The 22,198-nt window shown below is 38.8% G+C and overlaps 2 protein-coding genes across 50 annotated transcripts in view; one reads left to right on the top strand and one right to left on the bottom strand.

Moving 5' to 3' along the window:
* Window positions 1-22,198, bottom strand: part of blnk (B cell linker) — a 374,165-nt gene that overhangs the window by 15,296 nt on the left and 336,671 nt on the right. For 18 of the 49 annotated variants that reach the window (XM_051923825.1, XM_051923829.1, XM_051923820.1 and 15 more), the window contains 9 exons: window positions 21,749-21,774; window positions 21,641-21,663; window positions 18,042-18,098; window positions 12,233-12,269; window positions 11,656-11,701; window positions 9,492-9,543; window positions 9,228-9,255; window positions 8,586-8,630; window positions 7,413-7,455 (listed from right to left, as the gene is read on the bottom strand). The exons of 10 other annotated variants lie outside the window; for them this stretch is intronic. In XM_051923825.1, coding sequence (XP_051779785.1) covers window positions 7,413-7,455; window positions 8,586-8,630; window positions 9,228-9,255; window positions 9,492-9,543; window positions 11,656-11,701; window positions 12,233-12,269; window positions 18,042-18,098; window positions 21,641-21,663; window positions 21,749-21,774 — 357 coding nt within the window. The remainder of the gene's footprint in view (window positions 1-7,412; window positions 7,456-8,585; window positions 8,631-9,227; window positions 9,256-9,491; window positions 9,544-11,655; window positions 11,702-12,232; window positions 12,270-18,041; window positions 18,099-21,640; window positions 21,664-21,748; window positions 21,775-22,198) is intronic. 21 more of the 49 variants (XM_028795332.2, XM_051923849.1, XM_051923845.1 and 18 more) reach the window with 12 other exon arrangements.
* The window catches only part of LOC127526841 (zinc finger protein 518A-like), a 148,980-nt gene that overhangs the window by 46,154 nt on the left and 80,628 nt on the right, over window positions 1-22,198 (top strand). The gene's annotated exons all lie outside the window — the stretch shown is intronic.

The following is a 22,198-nucleotide window of genomic DNA, read 5'->3' as shown; positions in this document are numbered from 1 at the left end:
ATGACTTATCCGATAACGATGAGTTTAATTTTACTGCACAACAAAGGAGAGCGTTACAGCTCTTCTAAAGGAGCCTCTTCGGGCGATTGTGTAGCACCGCCGTTGTTCTTCTTCCAGCACTCTTCAATCCAAATCCCTAAAGCAGATTCCATCCAGACTACTGCCTTATCACGTCCACTTGCAACTCGTTTTGCGCCCTGATTAAAGGACACTGCGGCCGTAGATCTTATATGCTTTTCCTCCTTTTTAAATAAAAAGAATTGTGGACTCATGCCGTAATGGTGTCCTGCAGCGGTGTAGCTGTTCCCTTCCTTCAACATATCCAAAACTTTTACCTTTTCTGCAATCATTTGCATCTTCTGTTGGCACTTGGACACGGCCCCTGAAGCAGTAGCAGGAGCACGTTAATGCTGAATGAATGAGATGGGACTTCCTGGTTAATGCAGCACTCCGTCGCTGAGCCAATCAGCACACAGGAACTTTAACTGTGTGCTCTGATTAGGTAGCTTCTCAGTCATCCGCCAATAGCGTCCCCTTGTATGAAATCAACTGGGCAGACCAACTGAGGAAGCATGTACCAGAAGTAAAAAGACCCATTGTCTGCAGAAACCCGCGAAGCAGCAAAAAATCCGCGTTATATATTTAGATATGCTTACATATAAAATCCGCGATAGAGTGAAGCCGCGAAAGTCGAAGTGCGATGTAGCGAGGGATTACTGTACTCATTTGCAATTCTGTGTCGTCATCAGCCATGAAAACGTTATTGGAAACTCAACAAAATTAAAGGCAATTCTTTGAATTAACAATCAGGCCTGATAAAGACCAGGGCTGCCAGATATTTGGTTAGTTTATCATTCTGGAATGAGTTACAAAACCACCACAGTCTGGTCCATATTATCCAAATGAAGAAACATTCACACCGCCATTCTCCTGCTAAGTGAATTTCATAAAATCTCAACTACAAATCTGCAAGCTTCCTTCAATTCCACTAATCCTGACCAACAAGGGGTGTTCAATAATTTATCTACCATAGTATTGTGTACTTGTGTTTGAACTTGCCAGTGGTGATGAAGATAGGTCTTGGCATACCACACATGCAGTTTCAGGTAATTTCATAACAAGCTTTTAAAGAGAGGGGATGGCAAACACTTCTACCTGCATCATTCCATCATTAAATTCCTTACAAAATAATTGAAGAAACCAAAAGGAAATCCATGACAGGTTGAATGTTGTGTATATTGATGATGCATATAAAGTGAAATTTTGGGCCAAGCAACTTGAATGTAGTTGGGAGTTGACTGAAGATGAACCCCCATGGGGCATCCCGTGGAGGCATCTTCACCAGAAATTTGCCAATCCGTGGAGGCTATGATGATGAAAGTTTGTCATGTTAAGGTTAATGATACAGTCAATGAACCAGGCATCTCAGCTGGCACAGTTTCAAAAATCATCCATAATTATTGTGTGAAGTCAAAGGTCAGTTCCTAAAGGGTTTCCTGAATGCTGACAATGGATCAGGAAGCATGTCGTCAGGAATTCAGTCACAAGAACTTGGACCTTCTTAGAGACAATCCCGCAGATTTTTTTTTCCCCCTCAGACACTGCTATTGTGGATGAAACGTGGGTTCACCACCAAAACTCTAAAACCAAACAAGAGTCCATGCAAGGGAAGCATATGGGGACCCCAACACAAACGAAATTTTGTTTGCAGCAGTTGACTGGAAAAGTTATGGCAACAGTATTCTGGGATACAATGGGTGTTCTGCTGGTGGAATTCATGCCACACAAGTCAGCCATCACTGGAGAAGCTGGAAAAGCTTCCATAATAAAGTCATTACAGAAGACCTTCAAAACAGAAACATTGTGGGGTAATGTCAACAGGCATGTTGTTGCTGCTTCAAGACAACACACCGTCTCAAAAATCCCAAAATCAAACTAATCAAACTGTGCTATCAGAGAATATGCCTTCTTAGAGCTTAACCATCCACCACACCGTAGTCCAGACCTGGCCTACAGTTATTATGTTCTCTTTCAAAACTTGAAGAAATTCCTATTTGGACGGTGACTGGCCAATGATATTGACCACAAGGAGGAGATAAAGGCTGGCTGAAAGACCAAGATGAATCCTTCTATTCTGAAGGAGCACTGGAGGCAAAGTGGACCAAGTGTGTTGAAGTCAAGGGGGAATTACATTGAAAAGTAATGAGGTAAGTTTGACTATCACATTTCTTTTTCCAAGTTATATGAATTATTAAACACCCTTTGTATCATGAAGAAACCAACAGGCAAAAATGAGATCCAGGGCAAAGAATAGCAAGGTGAAAAAATAAAACACTTTGCTAATAAGAAGATGAGTACAAAGAACTTTTTGACTAGTATTGAATGCCGTGCTTTGGAAATGCTTTGCTCTTGCAAAACCTTGAAAATTTGCAGTGACTGAACAAACTACAAATTCCCCTCTCTATGTAGGTATTCCATAACAATGAACAAAAGACCCTTTGCAAACAAGAGGATGATTAATCATTTTGATTACCTATTAGTTGAGTTCTCCTAATACCTCATCCAGATAGTTTTAAAAGTTGTCAAGTTCACTGATCCGGAAAATAACGATATTTTGCTCAAAATGTCCTTGATTTGCAAATTATTGGAAAATGAATAAGCTATATTGTTGACTTAGAGAATTCTGAAATTCTGAACTTAGCCCCCGTATAACATTATCTTTCTAGGACTAAAGTGCTTCAAGTTCCGTTTTTAGACTTCCAGGCTAGTGCATGCTTTTTAGTTTAGGGATATGCTTGGTTGCTGTGTGGCTTATAGTAGCGCTACTGTATTTTTTTTTTTTGTAGTGTGGTGACCAGACCCACACATGGAACTCTAGAAAGGGTCTAAGTAGCATATCACACTGAGCGTAACCTCCCTTATGTTATATTTTAACAATATAAGCTAAAAGTTTACTTGCCCACCTAGAGTATAAGAAAGCTCTGTCTATTAAACCTTAAAAAATTCTTATAAATCAGCATTACCTATCTTGAATTTATAGTTAATGTTCCTTTGCAACTGGTACTTTAAACTCTTGCACATCAAACTACATTTCCAGATCACTAAGTCGATTTTGTAAAATTTGCTGTTTTTTACCGTTTTGCTGTCTCCTCAGTATTTTCTATACCTGCAATATTAGTAAACTTATGAAACTGTCAGAAGAATTAAGGTCATTAATATAAACTTAAAAGATTAACAGTCCAACCGCAGATCTTTTGGGGACTCCATTGAAGACCTCCACAAATGTAATGCAGTCTCCTTTTTATCTGGATGGTTCAGCTCTTCATCTACCTATTAAATCAGTAACAGATCTAGTCTTGTAAGTTACCTCTGATGCCAGTTTCTTCAAGTTTCATCATTAACCTTTAGTTTTGATCTGTATTAAAGGTCTTTTGATAGTCCTAGGAAATTATGTCACATGCTTTGCTTTTGTCTGTCACTCCAGTTACCCATTAAAAAAAAGTCTAAAGGATTTGTTTGCCATAATTTATCTTCATAAACTCACGGTGGATATTGCATAGACTTTTAATTTATTCATAATGATAGTTTCCATTATGATACACACATTTTCACTGTTTTTTAATTACTGTGATTCTTATTAGGATCACATTTATAACTTTCTAATCATCAGCTACTTCTCATATCTGAAGTAACTGCTTTGATATGATCACTCAAGGTTTTATTTATCTCAGAAGAATGTTAGGGCACCTATCTGTGAAGTGCATCTGGATTAGGTCATTGAAATGATAATCAGAAACATGCAAGCAAGTCTAAAGAAGAATAGTTGAAGGAAAAAGTTTTAAAGTTTTATAATGGTCTAGACATAGTTCAGACATTAAACCTTTTCCAGTGTCTATGGAGAACCTGAACTAAGCAGCTGATGCTTGAAAACACAGAATAGAATAGTTATCCTACAGTACTTAAGGAGGTATATATCTATAAACACGTTTTCTTCAGAAATCACTGCACATAAGGGAGCAAAATCCTACAGACTGGAAGGTAGCAAATATTTTCCCATTATATAAAAGTGGTGATCAAGCTGATCCAAGTGACTATAGCCCAATGAACCTACATTTTTCACAGTTTAATGAACCAAAGCAATTATTAAACAAAAAAGAGTGAGCAACACATGTCAAGAACAGGATTATTAGTGTTCAGTCAACATGGGTTTTGATGGGAGAGTTCATGCTTCACTAATATGCAGGAATTCAAAAGCAATGAAGCATACTATCAAAGAGATGCTTATGATGTAACTTTTAGAAAGCTTTTGATAATATACTGCATGAGAGACTCACAGGCATGATCAGACTAAAAGAAATAGGAATTTAAGGCATAGTGCGTAAATGTGTGCAAGATTGGCTTAAACACTGGAAGCACAAGGTTATGGTGCGCAGACCTTTTACAGAATTAGGTGATGTTAAAAGTAATGTTTCTCAAGGCTCATTGCTATGGCATCTGCTATTTTCAATATACATAAAGAAGCTTGGGAACATAAATAATAAGATGGTGGAGGTGGCAGGTGATACCAAACTACTGTATGTAGAAGGGCAGGCAGCCTACAATCTGCCAGATCATTATACAGGAACCTGAACAGAATTCAGACTTGGGCAGATTTGTGGCAAATGAAATGTAATTAGTAAACAAAGTATAATACATACAGTAAGAGATAAAAATGTTACATTTAAATACACTCAGGAGATGAACCTTGAAAGTACACCTTATGAAAAGGATGCACGAGTCATCCAGACAGCATAAGGAACTGATTAAGCCCTAACACAATGTTAGATTACATACATGGTTAAGGGAGGTTATGGTTAAGCTTATATAATGTGCTTGTGAGGCCTCATTTGAAGCACTTTCTGCAGTTGTGTTCTCCACATTTCCATATCATTAAAAAGACATATCAGAACTAGAAACAGTGCGGAAAAGAGTGACTAGACTGATTCCAGAACAGCAAGGTATGAGTTATGAGGAGAAATTCAAAGAATTAAATCTTGTCAATTTCAGCAAATGGAGACTAAGAAGTGACATGATTGAACTGTGCACAATTATAAAGGGATGCAAGCTTTCGTTTTAAAATTTGTACTTTAAAGAAAACAAGGAGATACAGATGGAAACCTAAGGTTAAATTATGTACATTCAGTACGTTAGAACTTTTTTTTCACATGGAGAAACAGACACATAACATTTATTAGGACCCTCAAAACTTGATTTAATCACGTTTACCAAATTTCTTCAAAAAGAGTTAAAAAAGCTTTGAATGGATTGCTCAACAGTCAAAACTGTTCTAATATTCTGAAAAAAAAAGGATTTGCAAGGATGAGTGACCAAAATGACTTAATGCAGTTACAAAATGATTTATAGCTATTGGAGCTTAAGAAGTGCTAAATCCAACAGGCAATTCATTTCCCACACAGGAAACAGAGTATTGCAAAACTTTAAGTAAATTAAACAAGTAGCAAAGTTTTATGTGTTATTTATTCATTCAGTTTCCATTTTGTATAGTATTGGTCATTCAGTTTCCATTTTGTATAGTATTGGGTAATGTTTTAACATCTGGTAACATTCAATGTAATAATGTATGCAGAAGACTAGTCAGGAAGCACTATAATATATGAAAAGTTTTACAACAAAAATGTTACAAATTTTAAAGGATCTGCTAAATAATGTACTATACAAGACTATGTAACCATTTTTCTCTTTTATACCTGCAACTGCTTGTTTTAAATGCCTTTAGGGCAGCTGTGGACAGTTCAATGGCACAGTGATTGCCTCACAGCTCCATGATTTTGTATATTCTCTTAGTTATTACTGTCATAATTTCTTCTCACATCTCAAACACATACATATTATTTAACTGGTAGCTGTAAAATGTGTATAAAACAGAATTTGTGCATTACTGTGCTCTGCTAGCTCTACACCCCAGTAATCATGTTGTAGGTCAGGTCAGGTTAGGATGGGGAGCATGCACTGGTACAGCGTGTTGTCGCACGCACCACACAACTAAACAGCTCGGGATCCTGGTAGGCAACCCTCCAGGCAGTCCAGTCCCACCCTCCAGAAAGGACCACCTATCTGGCACAGCCAAGTGTTACGTGGCCATCTCCTTGGCCTGGTCCAGCCATTTGGGTCCTCAGCAATGAGGATCCTGCGAGCAAGATCACCCTCTGGGATTCACGCCATATGGGCATAGTGCCATAACTGACGTTCCCTCACAATGCAGGTAATGTGCCTCATATCGAGACTCCATGAGCAACCACTCATACAACACAAAGTCAAACAAGTGGTACCCAGGGATTCTTCAAAGAGACACAGTACCGGAGGAGTCCAGTCTTTGTCTCGTGTCACTGGACAGCATCCGTGTCTTGCAACCATACAGCAAGACAGGAAGCACCAGGACTCTAAAGACTTGGACCTTCATCCTTTTGCATAAATATCGGGAGCAGCCTCATGACCCCCCCCCCCCCCCCCCCCCCCCCCCATGCTCTCCCATTCCATCTAACTGACTTCATAGGAAGAGTCACCTTGTCACTGCCAAGGTAAGTAAACCTCTTGACAATGTCAACACACTCTTCGCAGACAAACACACTGCTGATGGTTGTGCCCAAGGGGCCATTAAAAGCCTGGATCTTGGTTTAAATCCAGGACATTTGCAAGCCCAGACATTCTGACTCCTCACTTAGTCTCTCAAGAGCCCCCATCCGAGCCTCCATTGACTCCATGAAGATCACAGCATCATCAGCAATTTAAGATCAGTGAATCTTTCTTCACCAACAGATGCCCCACAGCTGCTGGACCCCATGCCCTTGCCCAACACCCAGTCCATGCAAGCATTGAACAGTGTAGGAGCGAGAGGACACCCCCGACGAATTCCAGAATCAACTGGGAAAAATGCAGAGGTTCTGCCTCCACTCTGCACAGCACTCACAGTACCAGAAATCTGGTCAGTCATCAGTCAGTCATTGTCCACCCCACTATATCCAAAACACAGGGTCACAGGGGTCTGCTGGACCCAATCCCAGCCAGCACAGGATGCAAGGCAGGAACAAATCCCAGGCAGGGCGCCAGCCCACACACACACACACCCCAAGCACACACTAGGGACAATTTTAGGATCGCCAATGCACCTAACCTGCATGTCTTTGGACTGTAGGAGGAAACCGGAGCACCCGGGGGAAACCCAGCAAATGTAATTTTTCTTTTCAAACAAAATTATTTAAAAAATTGAGCTTGGAACTCAAATGCAAAAAAAATGCCTTCATCAAATTAATAAGAATATAAATACTAAAACTCAACAGTCCAAATAAAAATTATAGAATACCTTAACAGATAAAAGAAAAAAAATATATATATATAGTTGAAACATACTTTACCTTTATTTGGAAGTATATGGGGTCGAGGCAGAAAATTTGGCTTCTGCAACGTCAAAGAGGTAAAACAAATGAGAATAAAGTGACTTTTAGGAAGCCTAATATCCTAGGTTAGACTCCCAGAGTAAAACGTGAAGAATGAGCATCTCTACCAATGAGCATGATGAGCAAAATTGTCTTTTTCCTTGGTTTAAATTTTTTTCTGTTGCCATTTTCCTCAAGGGTATGATTAAGGCTTCCCAATGCTACTCTTTTATTTTTATAACAAGATAAAAACTGTAATATTAATGAAAAGGTATAAAGTAAGCCTTCTAATATTAGAGCAGACTGTTCTTAGAGTCAGTGACCTAGTTATGAGCATGTGAAGAGCAAAAACACATTGTATATAAAAGAAAGATATGCAAATACTGGTCAGACTAGATTAACTGTATTTGTTTTTTATTATATTTCTTAATTCTATCTTATTGTTTAACACATTTTATGCCTAATGTTCGTTATGACATAATATTTATGTAATACATGAAGCTGATTCTGATTGATGTAGTAGTTGCTAGTGGTTTAGAATCTGTTCTGTAAATGGTGCATTAGGCAACATACTTGTAGCAGTAAATATCTACTGACAGCAAACACTACACCAAAAATGCTGGCACAAACACAGCAACATGAAGCACCATTCAGATCATTGTTCACAATGCAGACAGACACTGCAGCAGGCACCTGACTGCACTCTATCTCCCATATTTATTGCATCACGTATTTTAATGATATAATTCATATTTCCTCATCTATTGTCTGGGTTTGAGATGCAAATTAAAGTAATAATTAAGCTACTTATATGATGTGTTGTTAATTTCTGCTTATATATACTATAAATTAATCTACATATCTCCAGGTAGAGAACCCAGCATGAGCATTGTTTAAATATGCTCTTTAGTAATACTGTCACTATTACTGGCAATGACTTTCAAGATATAAACATGGTATGTAATAAATGTTTATTACAACATGCTGAATTGAATTTCGTTGTTTTACAGGACTATTGACTAAGGCTGAAAATTTTTCATAACAGATTAAATGGTAACAACTGTGTGTTTTGAGAACATAACACATGTGATGCAATATTCTGCTGGGCTTGCGATTTGCTTTAGCATGAGATTAAAAACTGTTTGTCCTTACCAATAGATCCTCTTTACTTTTTAAACTGCTGCTTTGTTGATGCTCCTAATTTGAATATTATATAGCATATTAATATTACACCAAATTCTGTCACAAAATAAAACAACAACATTTTGTAACAGGTTTATTCCATTCATACTACTGTTTGGGTCCTCAACTAGCACTCAAATCTTTGACTTTCCAGTGATCATTCCAAGCTATTGTGCAATTAAAAAGAGCAACTAAACCTTCTAATTTAAACTAGCATTCCTATAGCTCCTCTAGTGTAAGGTGGAGTTGTCACTGCACCATTTACTGCAAAAGGCCTCCTTAACTTTCTAATATTCTCCCTCAACTTAAATTTGCCATTTGCAGTGATGTGCTGCTCAGTGACATCTGTGCAATAGGAATGCATCTCTTGCCAGTCTGCCCTTTCCTGGCCTCACAATGGTCCAAAATAAGTGACATCATGGTATGCTAGCTGAGGAAACAGTTTAACACATAATGTTTGTTACATTATGTACTGAATATTTTATATACAGTGTATATATTTTATATACAAATCTAAATTTAATAATTATGAATCCATTTTAGTGTTTTTTATTATTATCTGGTATTTAAATGTTGCAAAAAAAAATGTAGTGTTCACAATTTAATACTTACAGGTTTTGCTGGTATTGCTGGTTTCCTCCTGAAAAAAATTGACATTTGGATAAAAAGTTACTGTGTGTGTTTCGACTGTAGAACACAGGTCAAAGATCTCCATATAGATAAAACAACATATCATAAACAAATACAATTAATTACTGATGGGTAGGCCCCTTTTAAATTATAAAAAAAAGAATTACTGAATTATAAACATTTTTCTAAATAAAATTATTCACATAACAGATTTCCAGATTATATCACTCTTGTTCATTAACTTACGTTTCTCTTGGTTGTGGTATTGGTTTACTGAATCCATTAGCTGTACTGTGACCTTTAAATGTGGACAAAGTATCAGTTATTTCTCGAAATACATAACTTTCTGGAAAATTAAATTTTCTTTTCTTTTATTTTGCTGTCCATATGGACAATAAAATGTATAGTCAATATGGTAGAAAGTTTAAATGAATGTGCACATAGAAACAGGTACTTTTTTATTCTACCATTTACATTTTGGTTTATAGCAACCAAGTCAACTTGTGCAGCTGATGCACCCACCACAAAATCCTGTATGCCCTCTTCACTAAAATGCTTAGGCAGACTTTGTCAACAGTCGACAAAAGTTTTATTTGCAGTGTCATAAAAAGATATGATCTCCCATCCTCTCTGATACTACAAATTGCTCTATCTAGCTTGTTTGCTTCCTGTTTGTTTTGTACATTTCATTATGCCAAGTACACATTCAAACTTGTAGAGTTTATAAGCTATTGCAGAACTTTGAATTGCTTTTTATAAAAAAGACTGTTGTAAAGATATATTTATATTGTGCGCCTGTAACAATATAGTCACATTTTCATGTTACTAAAGTTAAAATGGGAAAGGTTGTATAAAGGTTTTGCTTTATGTATAACTAGCCAATTGAATAATTTAAAATATATTTGATCTCTTTTGCCCTCCATGTACCTTCAGTGCTTTTCCTGTGTATCCTAGCGTGTCTGAACCTCTTGACTGGCACTCCCTTTTTAGTATGCATTCCCATAAAGCTTGCTTCTCAGACTATCATTCTGAGGAGCCTTGCTCACCTCTTTTCTACTTTGATACTTTCTATCTTTACAACCAACTCTCAGCGTTGCCTACTACACCTTCACTCCTCCTCGTTTGTCATACACTTCCTCTTTCGATCACGTCACCAAAGTCATACTGGCTAATCAGATTGCTCTGAGGTGCCGGACACACACAGACCTTAGTGTTTTATAATGTAGTAGATGGATAATTTTCAGTGTAGATTATATAATGCATATTATATTATGATGTTAATGTTTCCTCAGCACCAAAAGTTGTCTTATTTTGTATAAAACCCTACTTTTGTAACTATTCAAAACACAACAGCCTATTTATTATTTTTTAATGAAATGCTACAATATTAGTTTACCTCGTCTTTTTCACTATATTAATCTGTTCATGACTGCACTGATGCACTGCTGTAAAACAGACTATGCTGTACATTATCTGCTGCAAAGTTGAAAAAAAATAAAATCACTGAATTTAGTGAATTCATACAAGTTGCCCCATTACATGCTCCAGATTAATTTCCAGTATGTCAACATAGAGACTCTTGTTATTATTTTTGCATAGACTAACATCTACTAAAGTGATTATCTACACTACTATTAAATTTTTTCCCCCCTTTGACAAAAATGCTCAATATTTCAATATATATATTAAAATTTCAATATATTAAAAATTAAATAAAAACATATGAACCCTACTTTATTTTGGACATGTACTATGTATTGTACATGCATTATAGAAAACTGATTAAGATTTTTTTAAACTTTAATTGCTTTTATTTTGTAAGGCAAAAAAATCCATTGAAACCACATACAAATAACTGAATCAGAAGAAAAGTCATTCAAAAGTAAAATTGTGTTTTGAAAAAGTACACAGTTAAAGGAAAAAAACTGAAAATCTGGAAAGTAACTGGAATGTCTATTGAGTGTTATTCATATGCACAAAATGTGAAAACAAGAATATGTTTAAAAACAATTTTTGATTTCCATGGATTAGTGTAGTGAAATATATTAAAAAAAATGGAACCAAATTGAAAAGCTAAAACTGTCTCACCAGAAACCAGATATTTAAGCTGTATGTCAGAAGAATATCATTGGTTAAAGTGAATTAATATGAATAATTCTACTATATATTGCATTGGTATTTTTTTATTTTAAATCATTTAGTCAGTGACCACTTTATTGACATATTATTATGGGTTATTATCTATATTTATATTCTCATACTGTACTCATATTCTTCTTATTATTATATCTTCTACACAGAACATACAATGCACAAAAAGGCACATAGGAAGTCTTTATAATCAAAATGGGCCTACTAGCATAACCATGTTGGAACATGCCTAAAACCAACCAAATAAACTGAATCTTACTGTCATCAGGATCACAGACTTCATATTCTTCATCATCTGCAGTCTCCTAAAGTACAAGTTTGGTTTTGTTATTGTCTGTTTTTCCATCCATCCTAACATTTGACCAGCTTCAGCTTCATGAATTACAAAACCAAAGCTATTTTAATATAAAACTTATTTTTAGGGAAGCTATGCAAAATAAGATCTCTGCTGACGAAAATGTATTATTAGGACATTTTCCTTCAGTACTACACCAAAGTAATTTTTCAAACCCTATGAAAAGCAGTATATTTAACACAGGAAAGCATCTGTATGAAGTAAGTTTTTTTTGTTCAAGTTTTCAGAAAGAGTCAATGTTTAGAGTGCTAAATATATTTTAGCTGAAGCAATTATTCTTAGTTACACAGTGTGCAAATGTAAGCCTTGGATTACTTTTTGAAGCATTGTTTGATTTATAAAGGGATATTAAAATTTGACAATAACTGACAAGTGTAATGTTCCCCCTCAATATTTACATATACACAAATATTTAAGCTTGTAGTTTACCACAGCACTCAAGCACAAGGGTCAAAATAAGTGTAACAAATAGGATACCTACAGGTACAGGAGCTTTCTTTATTCCATGAAATAGTTGTCTAAAAAAATAAAAAAATAAATATGTTTAAAAATGCAAATTGTAAATTTCTCTTGGTATAACTTCCAGGATGCCTGCGGTCTCGAGATCAGTGGCTACGTGTATGTATGAAGGAAACCTTGCTTAAACACTCCCCTTATTTATTAAATCCTGCATGTAAATGAACCTGCTAGTATGATTTTATTTTCTCTCAAGAATATCAGCACATTTTTCAGTAGATGTAAAGATGATAAGGCTGTATTTGGTAACTTCATTTTTAGCCAGGATAACAAAGTATGCAGTCACTGTGGTAACATTAAAACATGCAGCCATTACAAAGCTGAAGCAGATACCTGTACTCCATGCTTTAGGTATTCAAAACTGAAAGATTTCACCATGCCACAGAATGTATGACCCATATCGTCTGTGCAAAACATTCCTGTGTTTAAGAGAAGGTATTTTGCCTTTAAAAATAAAATAAATAGGCCAGCTTTTGCTTGCAGAATGTAGTTATTGGCAAGGCAGTGTGTTTTATTGATTATGGTGTCAAAGCAGTGTGAGAAATACTCCATTATAATCAGGGACTCCTGTTAGTTCTTTAGTGTTGGCCAAACACTGACATCTTACTCTGATGCCAAAAAATATGCAATAAATAAGCCAGAGAGTTCTCTCAGTTAGTATATGCATATATGAGTTTCATCATAAACGAATCAGCAATCTGCAACAAAAGCCATGCCACCTTGTACTTGTATCCAGTACCACGCAGAACAGCCACTTTTCATGACAGAGACACACTAAACACAGAGTGTACAACACTCAGCATCATGCTGCAGCTCTAGTTAGTCAAAAGCATGTAAGGCAAAAGAAGGTTATTTCAAGAGTATGGCATTGAACACCAAAGCACCAGCAATTTCCAATTTTCGAAGCATCACCGCATACCTAGGCAAGCATTAATGGCTTCATGGAGAACCCATCTACATTTTTTTCTCTAAAAAACTCTGTCTGCTGCCACTCATTTGCTCCACCCAGCATGTGAAGCTCTTGTGGACCACTGCCTTTCTAAAACTCTGAGGAAAGCTGTCTGCTGACTACTACAACATTCTTCTAAATCCCAGAAATAAAGATGGAGTGATTTATAACACCATACCGTTTTTGAAAATGTATTTACTGGGAACCCCAAAGTTTTGATTTTCAGGAGGACTAAAGCATTTTAGGGTGGTGATAGACACCCTGGGATTTCTGTATTTTGCACTTTTTTCTAAATTTGTCATATGGGGACATTTTGACTGTGGAAGATAACCACAGCAACTCAATATCCTTAGTCCAGTTTGGCCAGGATGATTCTAAGCAAAAAAAATGTTTGTAGCAAGTCAAGGCAAAACTGAGTAAAAAATAACTATAATTTAATTTTTTTTTCCTTTTTCACACATCCACAAAACTGTTATTTGCTGTAGTCTTGGAAAACATATCTGCGTATAGTAAGAGACAATACTATAATTTAAAGTATGGCCTACTAAAGTAGATCATTGCCAAAAAAAAAAAAAAAAAATCAGAAGGTTCTCCTATTAAAGTACAGTGGAACCTCGGTTCACGACCATAATTCATTCCAAAACTCTGGTGGTAAACCGATTTGGCCGTGAACTGAAGCAATTTCCCCCATAGGTTTGTATGTAAATACAATTACAGTTCGTATGGTCTGGAACGGATTATATAAATATATATATTTTTTTTTTAAAGTTTTTAAGCACAAATATAGTTAATTAAACCATAGAATGCACAGCGTAATAGTAAACTAAATGTAAAAACACTGAGTAACACTGAGAAAACCTTGACCAAAAGAGAAAACTAACAGAGTTTTAAGCACAGGGGAAAAAATGAACATTTGAAAAAAATCCGTAATTTAATAAACCACCAAGAAAAGTAACATTGCAACAATGCACGCTACGAACCGATCGCTGTAAACAGAAGTGAAAACAAAATCAAGCCCAGTGCATTCTTTAACTGCCTTCCTACCTTATGTGTCCAGTTCTCTCTCTCGCGCTGCCTGTGTGTGTGTGTGTGTGCGTCTGTCTCTCTCACGCTGCCTGTGTGTGTGTGTGCGTCTGCCTCTCTCGCGCTGCCTGTGTGTGCGTGCGCGTCTGCCTCTCTCGCGCTGCCTGTGTGTGTGCGCGCGCGTCTGCCTCTCTCGCGCTGCCTGTGTGTGTGTGCGCGTCTGCCTCTCTCGCGCTGCCTGTGTGTGTGTGCGCAAGCGCGTCTGCCTCTCTCGCGCTGCCTGTGTGTGCGCAAGCGCGTCTGCCTCTCTCGCGCTGCCTGTGTGTGCGCGCGCGCGTCTGTCTCTCTCGCGCTGCCTGTGTGTGTGTGTGTGTGTGTGTGCGCGCACGCGCGCGTCTGTCTCTCTCGCGCTGCCTGTGTGTGTGTGTGTGTGTGTGTGTGTGTGCACGCGCGCGTCTGTCTCTCTCTCGCGCTGCCTGTGTGTGTGTGTGTGTGTGTGCGCGCGTCTGTCTGTCTGTCTGTCTGTCTGTCTCTGTCTCTCTCTCGCTGCCTGTGTGTGTGTGTGTGTGTGTGTGCACGCGCGCGTCTGTCTCTCTCGCGCTGTGTGTGTGTGTGTGTGTGTGTGTGTGTGTGCACGCGCGCGTCTGTCTGTCTGTCTGTCTGTCTCTCTCGCGCTGCCTGTGTGTGTGTGTGTGTGTGTGTGTGTGTGTGTGCACGCGCGCGTCTGTCTCTCTCGCGCTGCCTGTGTGTGTGTGTGTGTGTGTGTGCACGCGCGCGTCTGTCTGTCTCTCTCGCGCTGTGTGTGTGTGTGTGTGTGTGTGTGTGTGCGCGCGCACACGCGCGTCTGTCTCTCTCGCGCTGCCTGTGTGTGTGTGTGTGTGTGTGTGTGTGTGTGTGTGCACGCGCGCGTCTGTCTGTCTCTCTCGCTGTGTGTGTGTGTGTGTGTGTGTGTGTGTGTGTGCATGCGCGCATCTGTCTCTCTCGCGCTGCCTGTGTGTGTGTGTGTGTGTGTGTGCACGCGCGCATCTGTCTCTCTCGCGCTGCCTGTGTGTGTGTGTGTGTGTGTGTGTGTGTGTGCACGCGCGCGTCTGTCTGTCTCTCTCGCGCTGCCTGTGTGTGTGTGTGTGTGTGTGTGTGTGTGTGTGTGTGTGTGTGTGTGCACGCGCGCGTCTGTCTGTCTGTCTCTCTCGCTGTGTGTGTGTGTGTGTGTGTGTGTGTGTGTGTGTGTGCATGCGCGCATCTGTCTCTCTCGCGCTGCCTGTGTGTGTGTGTGTGTGCACGCGCGCATCTGTCTCTCTCACGCTGACTGTGTGTGTGTGTGTGTGTGTGTGTGTGCACGCGCGCGTCTGTCTGTCTCTCTCGCGCTGCCTGTGTGTGTGTGTGTGTGTGTGTGTGTGTGCATGCGCGCATCTGTCTCTCTCGCGCTGCCTGTGTGTGTGTGTGTGTGCACGCGCGCATCTGTCTCTCTCGCGCTGCCTGTGTGTGTGTGTGTGTGTGTGTGTGTGTGTGTGTGCACGCGCGCGTCTGTCTCTCTCGCGCTGCCTGTGTGTGTGCACGCGCGCGTCTGTCTCTCTCGCGCTGCCTGTGTGTGTGCACGCGCGCGTCTGTCTCTCTCGCGCTGCCTGTGTGTGTGCACGCGCGCGTCTGTCTCTCTCGCGCTGCCTGTGTGTGTGCACGCGCGCGTCTGTCTCTCTCGCGCTGCCTGTGTGTGTGCACGCGCGCGTCTGTCTCTCTCGCGCTGCCTGTGTGTGTGCACGCGCGCGTCTGTCTCTCTCGCGCTGCCTGTGTGTGTGCGTACGCGCGCGTCTGTCTCTCTCGCGCTGCCTGTGTGTGTGTGTGTGTGTGCGCGCGGCTCACTCTCTCGCGCTGCCTGTGTGTGTGTGTGTGTGTGCGCGCGGCTCACTCTCTCGCGCTGCCTGTGTGTGTGTGCGCGCGGCTCACTCTCTCGCGCTGCCTGTGTGTGTGTGCGCGCGGCTCACTCTCTCGCGCTGCCTGTGTGTGTGTGCGCGCGGCTCACTCTCTCGCGCTGCCTGTGTGTGTGTGCGCGCGGCTCACTCTCTCGCGCTGCCTGTGTGTGTGTGCGCGCGGCTCACTCTCTCGCGCTGCCTGTGTGTGTGTGCGCGCGGCTCACTCTCTCGCGCTGCCTGTGTGTGTGCGTCTGTCTCTCTCTCTCGCGCTGCCTGTGTGTGTGTGTGTGTGTCGCGCTCTCTCACTCTCTCTCCCTTGCTCGCTGCACAGGAAATGCACAGGGAGAGACTGAACATGTACAAACCGAAAGGGAAACTGGCTTATTCGTACACCGAGTGTGTGGTCGTAAACCGAGGCAAAAGTTTGGTGAACTTTTTGGTCATAAACCGATTTGTACGTGTACTGAGACGTTCGTGAACCAAGGTTCCACTGTACATTGTTCATGCAGGAAGTGATAATGAAGTAGATCTGTGAGGGAGCATAATTATTTCCAAAGGATGCAGTGCATATGCTGTTCTGTGAGGAAGAAAACAATGAATCAGTTATAAAGATCAAGTGGCTGCTATAATTTAGCTGCAAAGCTTTTGTTTTGCTTAATGCTTGTGTAAATGGCAACCCACATACTTTCAGCAGCATCAGTATTAAATTTCTCAGATAGGTTTATCTAGTGGTTGCATGGTGGCAAAGAGGTTACTTCTGCTGCCTGTCACCTCTAGTAAGTTGGGATGAAACCAACATAGGGTCACCATCTATACTGTAGATATTCTGATTTTCCTCTCATATCCCAGAGATATTTTTGTTAAGTTGTCTGGCATATTGACCAATCAAAGCGGGTGAGAGTGGGTGCCTGAGTGAGTTTCTACTCCAATGTTGATTCCTCCCTTGTGTCTCACACTTCCAGGGTGGGCTATATCGCCAAAATTTAAATTCAAGTTTAACAAATGGATAGATCGATTTTTAAAATCACTTTTTATTTGATTAAGAATAACTTTAAGCCAAAACATATTGTTTGAAATAATCTGTTAACAATCCAGTTTTTACATTTTACTAGACACTTCACTGCTACCACTGATTAGTTAATATTTTTGCAATGTTTTTAAGGTTTTGTTGTGTTATTTTCTGTGGTGAACAGTTTGTGCTACAAAGCCAATTTACAGGGGAGACATTCTCATAATAGTAACCTTTAAATCAAGTTAATACTGTATGTTAATGGTATAGAAATATACACTAACACAATACTTATGATCATGTATCACTTATTTTCCCAAGACTAGGCAAATGTTTAAATTTGATATTTTACAACATACAAGCCTTTTTAACTAAATTTTTTTTTTTTTTTAAATAAAGGACACTGTTTAGGTCACAATTTAAAGTTCTGTTTATATGCATTATACACTATCATTAATGCTGCAACATGGTGGCCTCATGCACCCTTTGTCCTGGGTTGGAATCCTGCATTTGGCTGCTGTCTGTGCGGAGTTTGCATGTTCAACCCTTAACAATGTGGGTTTTTCTTAGGCACAGCAGCTTTCCTCTTACATCCCAAAAATCTGCACTAAGTTTCATTTTTATTCTAAACTGATTCTGTGTGGATGTGTATGAGAGTGGGCCCTGTGATGCACTAGCACCTCTCCCAGGGTGGAATCCTGCCTTTGCAGTGACTGCTGCCAAAATAAGTTCTACTCCTCTGCTTGATTCGAGAATGTTAGGCCATCATGGAGACTTGAATAATAACGTGATCTATGCTGAAATGATTCTGTGACAGAAATGTTTTTGTGAATCTGTGTTAAAAGAAGAGCTAAAAAACAAATAAAAACCACATATCATACTGTACCTATTTTCCACTTTTGGAAGTAAACATGGAATAGTTTTAGGAGGAGACTTGTTTTTCCTTGAAAGATATAAAAATCATTTAAAGTCAGAATTAATTAAATATATTGTATTATGTTGTACTGCTAATGTACATACAATTATACTTTTAAGTATACTTTATCAACTGAAGCAAAGTATGAAAAAGACAATCCAAATTATTAAAACAAAAAAGTTCAGTATAAATACAGCATCATAAATGCACCTTTTTTTTTTACTTTTTAAACTTAACTGTTTAAAGTCGCACCACTCTTCACTGTAGCTTCTTATAAAATCTGATATTTAATACCAATTTTTAGTATGCATGAGTATCATGACCCGATTCATCTTACAGCATTATTAGAGTTAACTATAGAAAATACACAACAAATTTGTTTGCAGCTTGCACCCAATATATATAATTTATGTCTGTTCCTATGTAGTGCATTTGCAATTTATAGCATTTATTTAACAATTCAATACAAAAATTCTACATTTATGGAAGAATTCTACATTTATTTGCCCTGTCTGTCAATAGTGCTATCACAGTTAACGAGAACTATTGATGTGGATTTTTTAAAGGTGTATTTACCTACATAAAATGGGCAAAATTGTGGTGATGACAGAACAAGTTAGAGTAAGAGTATCAGTCTTATTGATAGATAGATAGATAGATAGATAGATAGATAGATAGATAGATAGATAGATAGATAGATAGATAGATAGATACTTTATTAATCCCAATGGGAAATTCACATTCTTCAGCAGCAACATACTGATACAATAAATAATATTAAATTAAAGAATGATAATAATACAGGTGAAAAAACAGACAATAACTATGTATAATGTTAAATATTAACGTTTACCCCCCCGGGTGGAATTAAAGAGTCGCATAGTTTGGGGGAGGAACGATCTCCTCAATCTGTCTGTGGAGCAGGACAGTGACAACAGTCTGTCGCTGAAGCTGCTCTTCTGTCTGGAGATGACATTATTTAGTGGATGCAGTGGATTCTCCATAATTGATAGGAGCCTGCTGAGCGCCCTTCGCTCTGCCACAGATGTTAAACTGTCCAGCTCCATGCCAATAATAGAGCCTGCCTTCCTCACCAGTTTGTCCAGGCGTGAGGCGTCTTTCCTCTTAATGCTGCCTCCCCAGCACACCACTGCGTAGAAGAGGGCGCTCGCCACAACTGTTTGATAGAACATCTGCAGCATCTTATTGCAGATGTTGAAGGAAGCCAGCCTTCTAAGGAAGTATAACCGGCTTTGTCCTTTCTTGCACAGCGCATCAGTATTGGGTTCTCATTTTAGAATAAAGGAAGGTTTTGTTGAGAAATGAGGCCAATCATTGGAGAGATTTTTTTCCTCAATATGTGCACTACTTGAAAAAAATCAGGGAAAATTGCTTAACTTTTAACATTGAGCTACATTTATACATTCAGAAGAATTTTTTTTTTTAAATGTAAAAGAAAAAAGCACTTTCCATACCCATTAAAATACAAGTATACTTTTAACTCCTATATAAAAAAATAACACAGCAGCAGGCCAGCATGCATTGAGCACAGGAAATTAGATGAATAATGAAAAAGGGGGATACTGGAATAAAATAAAAAAAACCTTTAAATTTCATATAAGGTGCTAAAAATGTTTTCAGTTGAAAGAAGAAGACGACATCTTCTTGTTAACCATTTCAATTAATCTCATTGCTGTCTTACAGATTTCGAAGACCTGTATACAGTAATCCCTCCTCCATCGCGGGGGTTGCATTCCAGAGCCACCCGCGAAATAAGAAAATCCGCGAAGTAGAAACCATATGTTTATATGGTTATTTTTATATTGTCATGCTTGGGTCACAGATTTGCGCAGAAACACAGGAGGTTGTAGAGAGACAGGAACGTTATTCAAACACTGCAAACAAACATTTGTCTCTTTTTCAAAAGTTTAAACTGTGCTCCATGACAAGACAGAGATGACAGTTCTGTCTCACAATTAAAAGAATGCAAACATATCTTCCTCTTCAAAGGAAACAGAGAGGAAAGCAAACAAATCAATAGGGCTGTTTGTTTTTAAGTATGCGAAGCACCGCCGGTACAAAGCTGTTGAAGGTGGCAGCTCACACCCTCTCCGTCAGGAGCAGAGAGAGAGAGAGACAGAGAAAAACAAAGAAGCACAAATCAATACGTGCCCTTCGAGCTTTTAAGTATGCGAAGCACCGTGCAGCATGGCGCTTCAGGAAGCAGCTGCACACAGAAGGTAGCAACGTGAAGATAATCTTTCAGCATTTTTAGACGAGCGTCCGTATCGTCTAGGTGAGCGAACAGCCCCCCTGCTCACACCCCCTACGTCAGGATCAGAGAAAGTCAGCGCAAGAGAGAGAGAGAGAGAGAAAGTAAGTTGGGTAGCTTCTCAGCCATCGGCCAATAGCGTCCCTTGTATGAAATCAACTGGGCAAACCAACTGAGGAAGCATGTACCAGAAATTAAAAGACCCATTGTCCTCAGAAATCCGCGAACCAGCAAAAAATCTGCGATATATATTTAAATATGCTTACATATAAAATCCGCGATAGAGTGAAGCCGTGAAAGGCGAAGCGCGATATAGCGAGGGATCACTGTATGTCTCCTGTGTGATTCTGTAATTTGTCTTTGTCTGCTAAATAAGGAAAACATATTTAGTTCCACTAAATTTAGAGTTCATTACCAACACTGAGGGTAGGCTGGCAAGTGTTAATTTCCTTTCTATCTTCTATTTAATTTTTTTCAGTTTAGTTATTTGATTTAATATCAGAAAATTACAAATTCAATCATATGAATTATTCAACAAAATATACACTTTTTTAACAAATAAAAGCATTATTGTATGAAAGATAATACATTCATTTTTAATTTGTAAAAACCATCAACAAAACAAAGTAGATTTCATTAAAAATAACCTCCTTGCATCTACGGAGAAATTCACAGGTTCCAAAGGGATCAGCCTATAGTATCAACACTTCATTGGAAAAGAGAAGCAGCAACAGATGACAAAGTGAATGACAAACTCACATGAAAGTGAACATTTTAAAGCTTTTCATTTACTTTATTTAAAGTAGGAAAACTTTTTTTCTACAAAGTTCTAGATAGAATTTGAGATAAAAAGTTAAAAACACCACAAAGCAGTTTCTATATCTTCTTATCTGAGGGGAGGGGGTCGGGGCCCTCCTCACTCACATTCCAGCCTCAGGGCATGTACTTTACCTCTGCTTAGCTAGTGAAAGAGAGAGCTACTTCATGGATTTAGATCAGGTTTTTTTCTATAATTTGATTGAACATTCCGGTTGATTTTGCGACTTCTCTCATTGTGCTAAGAATCATAGTTCCATTGCAGGAGCAATATATTCGTGCTAATCTGAGACAGAGGCTTCAGGCTGAGGGGAGAAGGGAAGTGTGACTTCAGGAGTGGGGAGCCAGGCAGAGCCCTCCTCACTGTCCTTTATCACTAATACGCAGGCACGGCTAGTACTGTATATTATATATTAGTATATTGTTATAAAACTCTTAGCTCCTAATATATTTCAACTGTTGTAATATTGTATTAACCTACCTCATTACAGGTGGTGAATCATCCTTTAAAAGTGAAAAAAAAAAATTCAAACTTCAGTGTTAATTAGTAATATTTTACAACCTTTAATAAATTTTGAATAGAACTCACCTCTAAATCTGGCACTTCATAAACATCTGAAGACAGAAACAGATGTGATTAACAATATATTACGGAGAAATCATAAGAATATTACTGTTCATGTGGTATATCTTTTTTAAATACGTAAATCATTAACTATACAGTTTTTAACCTAAACACATCTGATTTATTTTCAATAATAAATGGCAGGTAATTCTATACTGTTACTGATACACTGGATATTTTAAAGTAGCAGTGAATCAAGCAAGCATTCTGAAAATACACAGGCATTCGAGTGTTCCATGGGTATTTCTGTGGATTCCTGTTATGATTTAGTTAGAAGACTACCGCTGCCTGTATAAAAAAAAAAAAAAAAAAAAAAAAAAAAAGTATGCTGTCTTGGTATTTTGTTTATCAACTACAATTTTTTCTCTTTCAGATGATGTTAGGCAAGACCTTTTGTGTTTTTATTGAATCCCC

The sequence above is a fragment of the Erpetoichthys calabaricus genome, chromosome 2 (genome assembly GCF_900747795.2).
Source record: "Erpetoichthys calabaricus chromosome 2, fErpCal1.3, whole genome shotgun sequence".
In the NCBI taxonomy this organism is placed as follows: Eukaryota; Metazoa; Chordata; class Cladistia; order Polypteriformes; family Polypteridae; genus Erpetoichthys; species Erpetoichthys calabaricus.
This window is presented reverse-complemented; position numbering and strand designations above follow the sequence as displayed.